This window comes from Scyliorhinus torazame, chromosome 10, assembly GCF_047496885.1.
Source record: "Scyliorhinus torazame isolate Kashiwa2021f chromosome 10, sScyTor2.1, whole genome shotgun sequence".
NCBI lineage: Eukaryota > Metazoa > Chordata > Chondrichthyes > Carcharhiniformes > Scyliorhinidae > Scyliorhinus > Scyliorhinus torazame.
In genome coordinates, this window is record NC_092716.1 from 61,039,774 (window position 1) to 61,056,364 (window position 16,591).

The following is a 16,591-nucleotide window of genomic DNA, read 5'->3' on the forward strand; positions in this document are numbered from 1 at the left end:
ATCCCCTTCCACAGCCCCAAGCTCCTCAGCACAATGGCCAAGGGCTCTACAGCCAATGAAAACAGAATTGATCCCACCTTTCACCACTTCCAGGCCCATCAAAACCTGCATAGCCAGGTTCCAACGACCGTGGCCCCTCCCCACCCCAGTTGTGTTCACTAGGCTACCTTTACTTGCTAGTGTGGAGTACCCTGTCCAACCCAGTCCTGAAAAAAAGTGCAAAAATGCACCCCCAGAAAAAAAAACCAAAGCCCAAAACACTTGTAATCAACTGCAAACAAACGTAAACTACACTCCTCAGTTCAAAAAACGTAAAACCCATACAACAGGTGGAGTTATGGGGATGGCCTTAAATGGGGTGCTCTTTCGAAGGGCTGGTGCAGACTCATGGGCCAAATGGCCTCCTTCTGCGCTGTAAATTCTATGAACCCCTCCCCCCATCAAGGAGAAATGGAGAACGAGATAAAGACAAACACAGTCCCCATCCCCTCAATCCAAGTCCCATCTCTCATTTCAGTCCCAGTCCTTAGGTCTTCATGAACGCCTCCACTTTCTCATTAAATAGCAATCCCTCGAGTTGTGTGTCACTCTCAACTTCGCAGGGGAGACCACTCCAAACCTCACGCCATTACTATACAGTGCTGCCTTCACCTGTCCGAAGGCTGCCAGCCTGCTCGCCAACTCTGCCACCAAGTCTTGGTATATTTGTGTACCAACGCCGTCCCACTTCACGTCTCGTCTTTGCTTCAGCCAACTCAGGACCTTCTCCTTCACATGAAACTTATGGAAGCACATTATGACCCCCTTGGCGGCTCATTTGCTTTCGGCTTCGGCCTGATGTGGTCTGTCCAGCAGTTTACGGGGCGGGTTCTAGGCAGGTCACTGTCCAGGGTTGTTTCGCGCTGCTGAGTGACCCTGCCAAGAAGGACGAATTGAACTTGGGGACTCTACTTTATAGTCCCCAGGGGCTTCGCGCTGTTCGGGGCGGACCCCATATCTGGTTCCAAGTGATTGGACTACTTAAATCACTTTAAATGTGTCCTCTTGCTCTTGATCCAATCAAGTTTCTCCCCATCAACTCTGTCCAAGCCCCTCATGATTTTTAATACCTCAAACAAATCTCTCCGCCGCCTTTTCCTCAAAGAAAATCATCTGCTTCATACCTGAAGCTCTTCATCCCTGGAGCCATTCTTGTTAATCTTTTCTGCACTCTTCCTCAATGCCTTCATATCCTAAAGTGCGACACCCAAAACTACATGCAAGACTCCAGCTGAGGCTGAACCAATGTCCTATACAAGTTCAACATAATTTTGTTTTTGTGGTCAGTACCCCCATTTAGAAGCTAAGGATTCTGTATGCTTTTACTGCTCTTTTGACCTGTTTTGCCACCTTCAATGACTTCAGTGCACATATACAGCCAGGTGCCTCTGCTCCTGCACCCGTTGAGTTGTATCCTTTATTTTATGTTGTCCCTCCATGTTTTTCATACTAAATGAATCGCTTCACATTGAACTTCATCTGCCACCTGCTGGCCCATTTCATCAACATCTATGTCCTTTCCACAGTAACCTCTTCAATTAACAAAGCTTCCAAGTTTTGTATCCTTCGCAAATTTTGAAATTGTGCCCTGTACACCAACGTCTAGGTAATTAATATATCTCTGGAAAAGCAAGGGGCCCAACACAGCCCCACTACAAGCATCCATTAACCACTAATTGCTGTTTCTTGGCACTGTCAATTTTGTATCTGTTGCTACTTTCCCTTTTTATTCCATGAGCTATAACTTTACCCACAAGTCTGTTATGAGATAGGGGTTTGGGAGGGAATTCCAGTGCTCATGACATAGGTAGTTGAAGGCACAGGGTTTCCCCCCAAAGCTTTGATGCACAAGAGGCTAGAATTGGAGAAATGCAGGGCTGGAGGTTAGACATGGGGAGGGGTAAGGGTTGTGGAAAGATTTGAAAATAAGTATTTTAGCCTAGGTCACCAAGCACAGGGAGTGATGGGTGAAAAGGACTTGTGCACAAAGTTAGAGTACGGTCAATAGATGAATAGGGGATAAAATAGCTCATTACTACACTGTTGCTGAATTGCCTGAAGTTTTATTGTGTGCAGTCGCTTTAGTCTTGGCTTTTCTGACCTCCCCGAGAGGTTTCTTTCAAATGATTTTTTCCAACAGGTTCAGTACAATCCCTTGTAAGACCAGGAAAGTCTGCATCACAGCAAGGGATAACTTGTAAGCTGGAAACTCCTTAACATTTTAAATGGCAAGTTATATTTAGATTTTAATCTTCATTATTTTTGAAATTTCTTTGTATGAGATACACAATGTAAAACTCTCTTCCTGTGATATTAAAAAGGTCCTTTGTCATGTTGACCTCTTGAATAATTCCTGGACCCACAGCAAACAATGAAGGGTGTCAGATGAAGTTAAAAAAGGAATAGGAAAGTAATTTTAATTATCCAATAAAGAAAAGAATGGGAATGTTTGGAATTGATGTCAGTAATTTTAAAAGGAAAGAATTGGGCAGTTGGTGAGAATTAAAGCACTGAGTTATACTTTCTACTTTGAATGCTTATCCACAGAACTGGATAAAACATTTCCACACTTCTACTTAGTATGTTGAGCATAATAAGTTTTGCCCTAGAGATGTTCTTGGATTCACAATCTCATAACTAGAACTCACCATATGAAGCTAGTTTGTTTTTAACAAATATCCAGTTGAACAAAATGATCATGAATTGTAACATACAATTGCACCTTATTTCATATTACAGGTCTGGAGGCATATACCCGAGGAAGCACAGCTTCAGGCTAACAAATCATTTATTTATACAATCATGTTAATTTGGAATAGGTTTCAAGCCTTGTGCTTCTGTAAAGGCCACATGTCACAGCCTGGTTTTTGCAGTGATGTTTCTTCTGCTGTCTGCTGCAAAGCAGGACTTTTAATAAAATATTTTTAAAATCAGTTTGTCACGTCAACTAGCCAGTTACACAGTAGAAAGCAAGTGGTAGTTTGTTCATATGAACTAGTTCCACCTTCCATGGTCAGAACCAGCACTTACAATAGAGGTCCTTGAATGTTTCCTTGTGCATAATCAGTTTTTGTTAGCTTTCCTCTTACCTTCCAGATCATGAGTCAAAGTTGAAGGGCTTTGTCTTTGATTTGAGGGAAGTCCTGACAACGATGGATGTGACATTCCACAAGAATATACGGTTGAGGCAAGTTCATTGTAATCCACCTTAGCTGGGCCAACTTGTCCCAAATGTCAAGTGAAATACATTAACTTAATTATGCAATGATGCTCCAAGAAGCTGAACTCCAAGAAGATAGTCTCACCCCATTGTTTAAACGCTTCCCTAATTTACTCAGCATCATTAGTGCCATTTTGAATGGACTGGTGTTGGCACCCACACAGACAATAAGTGCCCAAGATAAACCTTTCATGAACTGCAGAAATCACTTTTATGATTCTTATATAGAGTAACTAACTTTAAAGAAATAGGAATTTCCCTGAAGGAAAGAAATTGCATACCAAGATTTCACTTCCCTTTTACTGCAACAAACTAAAATCAACATTGAACATTACTTAATGGGCAACGACACACAAGATATTCCCGATTCAGCTCTCAACACAACCAAAGCCCTTTATATGTTAAACCGCATTAATGTAGGATTGTTTATAGAATCATACAATTTAGTGAAGAACGTCCCCAGCTTTGGCTGGATTCCCACTCCTTGCCTCACCATGGTAATTTTTAAACAAAAGCACTTTCTAGCAATGCCTTGGTATGGGTGCCACTGTAGCAGTGGTTAGCACTGTTGCTTCACAGCACCAGGGTCCAAGATTCAATTCCCCGTGGGTCACTGTCTGTGCAGAGTCTTCACGTTCTGTGTCTGCGTGGGTTTCCTCTCAAGTCCCAAATTATGTGCTGTTCGGTAATTTGGACATTATGAATTCTCAGTGTACCTGAACAGGCGCTGGAATGTGGCGACTAGATTTTCACAGTAATTGCATTGCAGTGTTAATGTAAGCCTACTTGTGACAATAATTGCCTCACAAGCCCAGTTTCTTCAAATCGGGAATCCATCCTCCCTTGTGCTCTGGTGATTAAGCCAAAGAACAGTCCTTCTGCTTGGCATAGCAGGTTTCTTAACCCAAACTCTGTGGCTTGGTCTGGTGTTAATCTGTATACCACAAGGGTAGCTGCATCCTCCTTGGAATCAAAGTGTTAACTCATTGAAAGTAAAGTTCACGGTTTTTGACTTGGGGGCCCATCTCTATAGCAACCAGGTCACATAGGTTGCATCCTTCTCCACCTATTCTATTCTACTTTGAATTAAAGGAGACAGATTAAAGCATAACCAAGTCCAGCATTCATTTAAAAAAATAAATTTAGAGAAGCCAATTATTTTTTTTCCAATTGAGGGGCAATTTAGCGTGACCAATCCACCTAACTAGCACATCTTTGGGTTGTGGGGTGAAACCCACGCAGACACGGGGAGAATGTGCAAACTCCACATGGACAGTGACCCAGGGCCGGGATTTGAACCTGGGTCCTCAGCACTGCAGTCCTAGTGCTAACCACTGCACAACATGCACCAAAGTCCAACATTCATAACACTTAACTCAATTACAGGCACAATCTAATTTGCTGTACCTAAACTGGTTTGCTTTTGTAGGAATTAAAATAATTGAATTTAAAACAACTTGTTTTTGACATAGTTCCTTCATATCCTAGAACACTTCATAATCTATTAATCATTTGGTAAAATGTCACTGATTTAATGCAGAAAAACAGACAATTTGTGCAAAGCAAGGTCCTATAAAAAGCATTGAAAAATCAAAATTGTCTGTGATGTTGTTTGAAGAGTAAATGGTGACCAGGGCACACAACTCTGTCCTTCAAATATTGCTGTGGAATCTTTTGTGCCTACTTGAGAGCAGATGGTGCCTCAATTCAACATCTCAAAAGTGGACATCAGTCCTCAGTAGTCACTCAAATGACAATCTTATGCTTAAGACTCTGGAATAGAACTGGAATCATCTGACTCAAGACAGATTTATTTATCAAGTAACACTTAAAACCTCAAGATGTCCCATGTTGTAATGCAGGAAATGTGCCAGCCAATTTGCACACAGGGAAGTCCACAATGACCTATTTTAGGAAAAAGCAAAATATTGTGAATGCTGAAAATCTGAAATGATGCCAGAAAATACCCAGAATGCTCAGGTCTTACAACATCTGTACAGAAAGAAAGAGTTAATATTTCAGGTCTGTGATCTTTCATCAGAATTTGTTTTAGTTGTGTCCCTGAGAGCTGTGATTCCATCTTGAAGAACAGGTACAGTCACCAGCCAGGGTCTTTGTTCAATGTTTCATTTGAAAGGTGCCCCCCTCAGTATTCCACTGGAGTTATCAGCCTGGGTTTTTGTGCTCCACTCTTGGGAGTGGGATTTGAACCAATAATCTTCTGTGAAAATACAACCACTCAGCCATGGTATTATTCCCACTTATAAGCAGCTGTTGTAGGGTGGAAAAGGTTAGGCTATTATAATAAATACCGATTCTGTTACAACACTCCTAATTGTAATTGTGATTGGCAACACATCCGCCAAAAGCCAGTAACGACTTCCAATAGGCAGCAGTACATTGCACGGCAGCAGTATATTGTAATGAGTTAGTAGCTGTTACTATATTGAGGAAATGTAAATTTTTACTGAGCTTGAAACTATGAATTGCTGAAAGCACATTTTAATCTTTTGAATAATTCAGTTTGAAGTAGGAAAAATGCTTCCACTTCAATATGGGCCACTAACATCAAGTGCATGAATACCCACCCACCCCATCAGACTTAAACATTGGACTGAATCCACACACTAATTCAGATCTATGTCAGTGATACGAACAATTGCTCTTTCACTGAACTCTCCCAAGCACTTTCATAGATTATCATAGAATTTACAGTGCAGAAGGAGGCCATTCGACCCATCGAGTCTGCACCGGCTCTTGGAAAGAGCACCCTACCCAAGGTCAACACCGCCACCCTATCCCCATAACCCAGTAACCCCACCCAACACTAAGGGCAATTTTGAACACTAAGGGCAATTTATCATGGCCAATCCACCTAACCTGCACATCTTTGGACTGTGGGAGGAAACCAGAGCACCCGGAGGAAACCCACGCACACACGGGGAGGATGTGCAGACTCCGCACAGACAGTGACCCAAGCTGGAATTGAACCTGGGACCCTGGAGCTGTGAAGCAATTGTGTTATCCACAAGGCTACCGTGCTGCCCCTCAAACAGCAGTAAAGTCCAACTGATCTAGGCTGTAACATGGTGTAACCATGCAAATCACAGCATTTTTCGAAGTACAGCAGGTTTATAAATTACTTCGAAGTTTCAGCTTAAGAGCCTTGTATTAATGACAGGTTTGCTATATATCCATGAAGCAAATGAAAACCACGCAGCTCAGTGGCTGTAGTAGAATCATGTTCCATTTTTGTAACTGGTCAGCTTCTCAGCCTACTAGGGATTTTTTAATAAAACAATCTAACCCAAATAGTAATACAATCAGCTGTGATGTGCAAATGTACATTATAACAATAAAAACACAAGTGAAATCCTAAAAATTCAACTGGGTATTGTATTACAAAACGGTAAATGGAACGTGGCTATAAAGCTTGCCAGTATCAATTTCAAATTTATATTTATTCAAACAGGAAATACTACTTTTACAAAACGTTGGACTTCAGCTCGACATGCTGAATCCCAATATTCAAATCTTACAACTGGAAGTGGTAATGCAACTTCTGATTAGACAGCTTCCCATATTTTCTTCAAAATCAACTGGTACACTATAGGTAAAGTACTTTGTGCAAGTGCTTGCTTTTAACAGGAAGCGATATGACCAACATCATCATTCAAACAGGAAAACACATGTAGAAAAACTGGGTGAAGGAGTCTTTTTTGGACTGATCTTACAAATTCTCTTTCGCCTGCATTGCAATATTCACAAGGTTCAATAGTAGGCATATGAATACTGAAAAACTGTAGGACCACAGCTGTAAGACTTTCTGGAGCCAATAAAGTAACCATATAGAATATACTTCTACCTCAAAATAGTTGACTAAACTCTCATGCTTCAGTACTTTCATGGCCTCCATCTCGGTAATCACACCAAACTGGAGTTCTTCAGATTCTGCGCTCATGTATTTTCACCTCTTCTACCCTACCATTGGGCTACCTAGGTTTATTTCCATCAATCCCTCCACATCTTCACCTCTTTTGCCTTCTTAAGATCCTCCTTTAAACCTGTCTTTTGGTCATTCTCTGACATGGCATCTATTTTTGTTTTGGTACTTCAGAAGCTCTTGAGGTGGCAAAATACTATTTATATGCAAGTTGTTCGTGTGTACCAATAAAATCTATATTCATATACTTATGCACAAGGTTTTTAAAAAAAAAATTGCCATATCCCCAACATCTTGGCTCATTTAAGAAAATTGATCCAGTGAGTAACATGTTGATTTAAATCAAATACAAAGCCTCTGGCCAATGATTCCAATAAAATAAATGTCTGTCCATATCTTTAATTGATTCCCATTACTAAACAACAACGGATTGAATCCACAATGATCACCACTGCAGATGCCAATCTATTCAAATTTCACACAGGTAGCTTTTGCTACACATTTAGCAGATTGCACATTATTTTCAGCAAATGGCTGTTACATGTGTCACAGCTAAACAAATATCTGCCCCCAAATTCTTAAAACAGCCAAATATTTAACAGTGCATACAAATGATTCTGTTTTTTTCAAAACTTTTAATTTGAACAAACATTTTAACAGATGACTCAATTTTGGACTTCAGAAATAACTACTTAACAGTTTGAGCATGAAAAAAAACATGTTGAATTATTGTCACAATACAGAATGGTCCGAAGGCGTTGCCAGAATTTAAGGCAATGGGAGGGATGGAGGAAAAGCAAAAAAGACTGCCCAAACTTTATAAAGCAAACAGAATTGAGCCTGCTTCCAAGCATAGGTGCAGAGTTTAAAAAAAAAAAATCACTGTTGCAATTTGAATTTATTACTTAACCACAGAACTTTCAGGATTCTAGAAAAGAACCGCATAACCACATTATCTGTCACTTTGCTTGAACTTACTTTTGTTGAAGCTCTAGAAAACTTATAAATGCAGCTTGACTTGGGTTGACATGCAGTTGTTTGGAGATATGCACACCACTAAATTCTTTATTTCTACTTATGTTAGCAGCCCATGTGATTTCAGCCCATACATCAAGTGTACACAAAGAAGGGCCATACAACATCAGGAAAACAGTTTTGTTTTAAAATGGTGGCAGAAGGAAAGCAAAGAATTTACAGAAACCTTTCTTTAAAAAAAAAGAGATACAAGGACAGACAAAATTTGAGATACCAGTTTAATTCTCACCAGCTGCTCCCCTGCATAGGTCTCAAAGAATTGAGCACCTCACACTGTGCCATGGTTACTTTACTTTAAATTATACATTCGGTAAATATAATTAAAGTTACATATACAGCAAAGAGATGTCCATCAGAGTTCCTCTGGATTGAGTTGTGACATAAAGTCCAGTTTGGCTCTTAACAAAACCAGATGAAATCTGAAAATATCCAAAACTGAACAGAACATGGTTTGCAAGTGTTTTACCAAAGTTTACTGATGGGCACACTGTACACCAGGGCCAGTGTGGTGGCCACTTTCATCATCAGAGCTATCATTGTACGCTTCCCGTCGGTGTCCTCCTGCAGAGCCACGGGAGCTATCAAACTCCTGCAGATCAACTTCCTCAACGTCACCAATGACATCAGGAACATCAGGCCTTGCTGGGAGTAGATCTTCTAGTTCCTAGAGATAACACAAGTATCAACTTTGTACATTTTTTTGGAACAAAACGTTAGAAATCAATATCACATTCAACATGGAGCAAAAAGGAATTGAAAAAAAAAAAAATTCTTGGTGTATAGTGGATTAGGTTCTTCATTACAAAACCTTTACAAGTGCCAGATGCCAAAATATCAGATTGGCTAACTGACAGGAACAGAACCACCAAATAAGTAAAATAAGGACTTGAACTTTCCACTTACAGTTATTTTTTCAGGGCTAATCCAATTATTTTCAGGGAACTGAACATCAAACTTGATATATAAGTTGCCCTTTTCAAATGGATTACGATACTGTGGCATTCCTTCACCTTTAACAACACGAACACAACCTAATTGAAGATATAAAATAAAAATATTAGTATGGCTCTTTGTCAGCTGAGCACGGGATTCTAAAAGGAGCTGTGATGACAACCAGGTTGTTACATGGTCATTATCACTAATACTATTTTTTTTAATTCTGAATTTATTCCATTCATTGAATCTAAAGTCAACTGCCTTTGTGGGATTTAAACTCATGCTCTAGATAATTAATCAAGATTCCTTCCCCAGTAACAGAACCAAAATGCTACCATACCTCCCAATTCTTCTGTTTGTAATCCCCATTGTTAGAAAATGCTGTGTATTATAATTTTTAATAATCTCTACTCATTAGTAGGCTTGTGAATAGAAAATATTTTGTCAGCACCATTCATATCTACTACCTGGTTCAATAACTTTTCCTGGAGGATACTTCACAACAATCTGCCGTCCATCCAAATGTTGGAATGTGAATTGAAAGCCACAAAGTGCCTCAACAAGACCAATTTTGTGGGTCATGTGCAAGTCATTTCCCTCTCTTTGAAAAACCTAGGAATTTAAAAAGAAATGTTACATACAATGTCGTCAGTGATCTTGGGAACGAAGTGTAACATCATATTTTAAAGAGCATAAAACACACAAAACTAGATACGCGGCTCAATCATAGTTTATCATGACACAGTGTACTTCAAATGTGCTCTAGGTCATCTACTTACATAATCAGGTAAAACAAAAAAGAATTTATTAGTTACAAAGGGCAGGATTAGATTAGTTATTTAAACAAACAGTAGTTGCAGCATCACCTTCAAGTGTCTAACCTCCCAATTTAACTTTTTATTTAGTAATTTGAGTTTTGCTCATTCATAGTTTTTTAAAATAATATTTTATCAGACTTCCCGATAAATGAACTGTTTTAAACAAAAACTCTGAAAATTGTTCAAACATGGTACAATTGCCGCGCTAACACATGGAATCAGAGCTATCGAAAAACACAAAGGCTACATTCAAACCCCCCCCCTCGCCCCGAAGTATCCCCCTAAATCCCACAAATAAACCCCTACCTCTCCCCCCTCCCAACAGCTGATGGTAATGAACTCTTTGAAGTATAATGGCTGCCACCTCAGGTAGAATTGCTCTACCGATCCCTAATGGTGTACTTGAGGGATAAAAAGTCTATGAGGTCACCCAACCAGGCTGAGAAACTAGGCGGGGCCTTCCTTTGGTGAGTCCAATAACCCGAAAATGGCCACCAACGGACAAGGCTCCAGATCAATGTTCAGAACCACTGACATGGTGTTAAAGGAGAAGACACAAAAACTCACCGACTTTGGAAAAGATCAGAACAGGTGGATAGCCTTGGCTGGCCCAAGGGAACACAGCTCACACCTGTTCTCCACCCCATCAAAGAACCCACTCATCCTATTTATGGTTAGATGAGCTCTGTGAACCACCTAGAGTTGGATACGGCTGAGCCGTGCACAGGACAAGGTGGAATTTACCCTACAAAGGGCCTCATTGCACACATTCTCATGATAATAATAATCTTTATTGTTGTCACAAGTAAGCTTACATCAACACTGCAATGAAGTTACTGTGAAAACCCCCTAGGCGCCACACTTCGGCACCTGTTCGGGTACAGAGGGAGAATTCAGAATGTTCAAATTACCTAACAGCACGTCTTTCGGGACTTGCGGGAAGAAACCGGAGCACCCGGAGGAAACCCACGCAGACACGGGGAGAACCTGCAGACTCCACAGAGACAGTGACCCAAGCTGGGAATCAAACCTGGGACCCTGGCGGTGCGAAACAACTGTGCTAACCACTGTGCCACCCATCCAGATTGTGTCCCAACTCCTCCCGATCAAGCGACGTAGATTCTAATGAGATGGTCCACTCAGATATCAGAGATTCCCGCCCCCACTCGCCAACGGTAAGATTTCCTCTAACAGGGAAAACTGTGAGGAAGGCTGCGACGCCGGGGGAATTAACTAAGTCGCGCAATTGCTAATATCGAAGAGGTATGTCCCTGACAGTTGGAAATTTGCCGAGGACCCCTCCCAACTGCCGACTCGTCCAACTGTACACGGGTCTCTAAAGCACTGTAGCCCCTTCCCTTAAAAGCAGAATCCAAACCCGATGGCACAAACAAATGGTTACTATGGATAGGAGCCAGTAATGCCATGGCACTCAGCTTGTAATGTTGTTGGAGCTGTCTCCATATCTTCAAAGTGGAGATCACCACTTTGTTTGAGGTATATTTCATTTGAGAGAGTTACTAGAGGCTCGACCCTTTACACGACCTTGCCTCCATCCTCCCCCATATGGCGTCCGAATCTCTGTACCACCCCAACACCGTCTCCACGTTGGTCGCCCAGTAATATATGAGGAAATTGGATAGTGCTGTCGGCCCCTCTGGAGGTACACCCTGCAAATTCTCAGCACCCCATCTGCCCATATAAAGGAATTCACTAACTTGTTCAGCCCAGCAAAGAACAATTTAGCAAGAAAAATAGGAAGCAATGTAAACAAGAATATTTATCTTCACGGTTTGAACTCTGCCCGCCAGGGATAACAGGAGGCAACCTGATCCCTGCAAATCAAGCCTCACCATACCTAACAAACTTATAAAGTTTAACTTATGAAGCACATATGCCAATCATATGTCACTTGGATACCCAGATACCGGAAGCTACCTCTGGCCCAGCGGCTGGGTAATACCCCAAGATTGGCTGCTCTCACAAGGGGATTAACTGCAAAGTGCTCTTTCCTCCAGGTTTAACTTATAGCCTGAGAAGGAGCCAAAGTCTCAATCTCGACTATAGAGGAGACCGGATCTGTGGTGTATAGGAGGTCATCAGCAAAGAGTGACAACCCACTGGGTGCCACCCCCCACCGCGCGATCAATCCTCCTCCATCCCCAGAAGCCCTCACTTATCACCAGAGGCTCTATTGCCAGAGCGAAAAGGAGCGATTACAATGGGCACCCTTGTTCAGAAATGAAGTATTCAGAGCTTGTTGCATTAGTAGGAACACTTGCCATGGGGTTCTTGTACAGCAGCCGCAACCATCAAATAAATTTCTGTCTGAACCCAAACCTCCCAAGTACCTCAATGAGATACTTCCACGCCACTCTGTCGAATGCTTTCTACGCATCCATAGATATGATCACCTCCAGCTCAGGGGCCGGAGAAAGCAAAAGTTCAACATTCCTGCCGTATATTAGACAGCTGCCTTCCCTTCACAAATCCTTTCTGGTATTCGGTTGCTATATCTGGGACACATAGCTCTAACTGCAAAGCCAGCACCTTGGCATCACACTTAGCAGCAAATTGGGCCTGTAAGAACCACACTCCATGGATGGAGTGCTTATCTTTCTTTAAAGTAAGGGAGATGAAGGCCTGTGAAAGTGTATCAGGCAGGCAATCTAGAGCTAAAGCATCACTGAACATATTTACCATTAATTGTACACGCTGGTCTGAAAATGTTTTGTAAAACTCAACAAGATACCCATCAGGGCCCGGAGCCTTGTTCGCCTGCACAAGCCCAACCACCTGCACCTCATCCAAGCCTTGCGGGGCCTCAAGCTCTTCCCTACTCCCAGGAAGGACATCCTGCCCAGAAACTCCACCATATCAGACACCTCCTCAGGCAGCTCTGACCTATACAGAACCCTGTAGAAAGCTTCAAACGCTGCACTGACTTCCCTCGGTGCGGTCAGTAAACCACCCCATAAGTTCCTGACCTCCATAACCTCCCGAGAGGCCACCTGCTACCTCATTTGGTGCGCTAACAGATGACATGCCTTCTCTCCGTGCTCATATACTACGCCCCTTGCACGTCAGCTGTTACACCGCCTTTCCAGTAGATACCAAGTCAAACAGCACCAGGAGCCGCTTCCTGACTGCAAACAGCTCCAGGGTAAGAGCCTTTGAGTAGCATCGGTCTGTTTCCAGGATCTCTCCTACCGAACGCTGCCGTTCCTCCCTCACTGCCCTAAGTGCGCTTTATGAGATCATCTCTCCTCTTATCACTGGCTGAAGTGCCTCCCATAATGTGGAGGGAGACACTGATCCATTACTATTAAACCTAATGTACTCAATGGCTGCGGCTATGCGATTGCAGGACCCATTCTCAGCCAGTAGTGTCACATCTAAATCTCCATGGAGCCCGCTGGATGGGATCTGACCCCAGCTCAAGGTTTACAAAATGTGGAGTATGGTCAGAGATCACTATCCCCAAACATTCCGCCTTTCGGACCCCAGGAGCAGAGACTTATCAAACAAAAAGTAGTCTATTTATCTTATGTACATGTGAGAAAACAAGAATTCACGATCATGTGGATGCAGGATTCTCCATGGGCTCACACCCCCCATCTGCTCCATGAAAGTTCGAAACATTGTCGCCATCCCAGAGAGCCAGAGATTTAGGCCATGATCAGTCCATTTTGGGTTCCCACACAGAGTTAAAGTGCCCCCCCTCCACCCCCACAAAGACCAATCAATGAGTGTCCAAATCAGGGATGGAGGCTAGAAAACCTTTGATAAATGCTGCATCATCCCAGTAAGGGGCATATATTTTTACCATAACTACCAGAGTACCTGCAAAGGACCCACTCACTAATACATATCTACCGTTATAGGGTCAGCCACAACCCCAGTGGTCAAAAAAGGCACTCGCTTATCAGAATTGCTGCACCTCGGGCTCTAGGATTGAAGCTCAAGTGAAGCATGTATGTGCCCTACCAACCCCTTCCTGAGTCTGGTCTGATCCCTCACCTACAAATAGGTCTCCTGCAAAAACACATATGCTTAAGTTCTTTAGAAAAACTCTCGATCTCTTCAATGGGCCACGCATTCCCCTTGCGTTCCAGGTGACCAGCCTAATTATGGGTTTCCCAGCCTCCCTCCTTCCGGATAAGCAATTTCCACCATCAGGGATAAGCAAAGAAACCAATCAGAGGTATCGTTCAAAGGACCTCCCAAGATGTCAGCAGATCTCACCCCAGAAAAACACAATGTTCTGGATCAATCATCAGCCAGCTAACCTCCCCCACCTTCTTAAACCCTTCTGGACAATTGCTGGGTAAACCCTTACATGAGAACGTCCTATAAAAATTCCCCAGCATATTATTGGGGTACCCAAATGTGATGCTGAGTAACCAGGAGGCTATGGTCCGTTGGTATTTAGCTGAAGTGAACCACATTGATTAACCACTTTATGCTGGCCCTTTGAGGGGACCGTGTAGAAAGGCTGGTCTCACAAAGGATCCACATCAACATTGTTATTTTCTCTCTCAATAGACTGTCTAACCTGCAGAATGTTTCCAGCACCTGCATTTTATTGCTTTGCATTTAAGCACTGTTGCATAGGCCAGTGTTCTTCAAACTCGGGCGTGGGTCGTGTGCAGGTGTCGGGAGAGTCGCGGGGCCGTCCTTTGCTGCGCTCCCGATCATGCAAATCCCTATGCAGCAGCCGGCTTTTAATAACGCCGGCTGCAAGCGGCCTTTAAAATGGCCGCGAACATGTAAAAGAAATTCGGCCGCATTGCGCTTGCGATCATCGGCACGCATGCGCAAAACTATGCGCACGTGTGCCGATGATCAGGCGCGCATGCGCAGTGCGGCTGCTATTTTTTTTTTTATAAACGGTCGCAGCTTTTAGTTTTACAAGTTTGGGTTTTTTAAAATTCATTTTATTCATTTATTTTATTCATTTAATGATTATTTTTTTCATTTTTTAAAATTCATTTTATTTTTTTTACAAGTTCGGGGGGGTTTTATTTAATAAAATTTTACGGGAAAAAATGCAGAACTTTGGACAGATGGAGACTCCATACTTTCCGACACTGGAAGGCTTCACCTTCATCCAACAGATTCCATTGGAGGAGCGTGTACGAGGGCCAAAGGGACCCAAAACCATTTCCTCCATTTTTATCAGCAGCAAACAAGGTAAGAGAAAATGGTGGGCAGCTCAGGTCGGCCGGCGGGGGGCCGCTCAGGTCGGCCGGCGGGGGGGGGGGGGTGTCGCTCAGGCCGGCCGGCGGGGGGGGGGGTGTCGCTCAGGCCGGCCGGCGGGGGGGGGGGGGTCGCTCAGGCCGGCCGGCGGAGGGAGGGGTCGCTCAGGCCGGCCGGCGGAGGGAGGGGTCGCTCAGGCCGGCCGGCGGAGGGAGGGGTCGCTCAGGCCGGCCGGCGGAGGGAGGGGTCGCTCAGGCCGGCCGGCGGAGGGAGGGGTCGCTCAGGCCGGCCGGCGGAGGGAGGGGTCGCTCAGGCCGGCCGGCGGAGGGAGGGGTCGCTCAGGCCGGCCGGCGGAGGGAGGGGTCGCTCAGGCCGGCCGGCGGAGGGAGGGGTCGCTCAGGCCGGCCGGCGGAGGGGTCGCTCAGGTCGGCCGACGGAGGGGTCGCTCAGGTCGGCCGGCGGAGGGGTCGCTCAGGTCGGCCGGCGGAGGGGGTCGCGAAGGTCGGCCGGCGGAGGGGTCGCGAAGGTCGGCCGGCGGAGGGGTCGCGAAGGTCGGCCGGCGGAGGGGTCGCGAAGGTCGGCCGGTTGGTAAAAATGGGTCCCCGGAAAATAAGTTTGAAGAACACTGGCATAGACCATCCCAGGAATGACTGACCTAGAATGGAAACAACTGTCAAAGAATTCGAGCATCTTTCCCATCATTAGCAGACTATGCCATTTGAAAAATTTGTATTACTTACACAGATATCCATTTAGAGAAACACAAGTTTTGCCAAAATAACCTGCCTGAGCACAAATACATGATATAATATGGGTCTATCGCAACAATATGGCAACTACTCTTCCTTTCAATACCACAATGCTGATAAGCCAAAAACTAAATCCATTATCTGTCGTATATATTGAACAATAATCCAAACTATTAATTTGTGCACCCAAGTAATTTAATTATTTCTCTCTGTTAAAACACTGTTTTCTGGTGGACATTGTTTTTTATCCCTATGCACCCTTGTATATGAACTGTACACCTGCTCAAAAGATGTGTCTAAAAACTAGACGTATAATTAGAACAAATTATCCTGGATAGCTGGATTTATTATCCTGGATAGCTGGATTTACCATTCTGATTCAACTGTGAGAACTGATGCCGCATTAATCTTCTTGAATTAAAGTGATTCAGCAGAGTGGTTGCAGAACAGCATGCATTGCAAACAGAGTGGGAATTTGATGTGAATGGAAATTCAACGCAGAGCTGCCTGAAGCTAATTTTTGGCTCCAATACTTGTAGTGATGTGTGTTACAAGTAACCATTAATTTAATCTATCAATACCGCAAACTAGATTGGGTGGTATGGGAGCACAGTGGTTAGCACTGTTGCTTCAAAGCGCCAGGGACCCGGGT

At 43.5% G+C, this 16,591-nt stretch overlaps 1 protein-coding gene across 1 annotated transcript in view; it reads right to left on the minus strand.

The window, feature by feature from the left end:
• Nucleotides 1-7,817: 7,817 nt before the first annotated feature.
• dnaja2a (DnaJ heat shock protein family (Hsp40) member A2a) overlaps nucleotides 7,818-16,591 on the minus strand; it is a 51,004-nt gene continuing 42,230 nt past the window's right edge. The window contains exons 7-9 of the mRNA XM_072518185.1: nucleotides 9,641-9,785; nucleotides 9,141-9,268; nucleotides 7,818-8,901 (exon numbers count right to left, since the gene is read on the minus strand). Of these exons, the coding sequence (XP_072374286.1) occupies nucleotides 8,710-8,901; nucleotides 9,141-9,268; nucleotides 9,641-9,785 (465 nt within the window). The 3' untranslated portion in view covers nucleotides 7,818-8,709. The remainder of the gene's footprint in view (nucleotides 8,902-9,140; nucleotides 9,269-9,640; nucleotides 9,786-16,591) is intronic.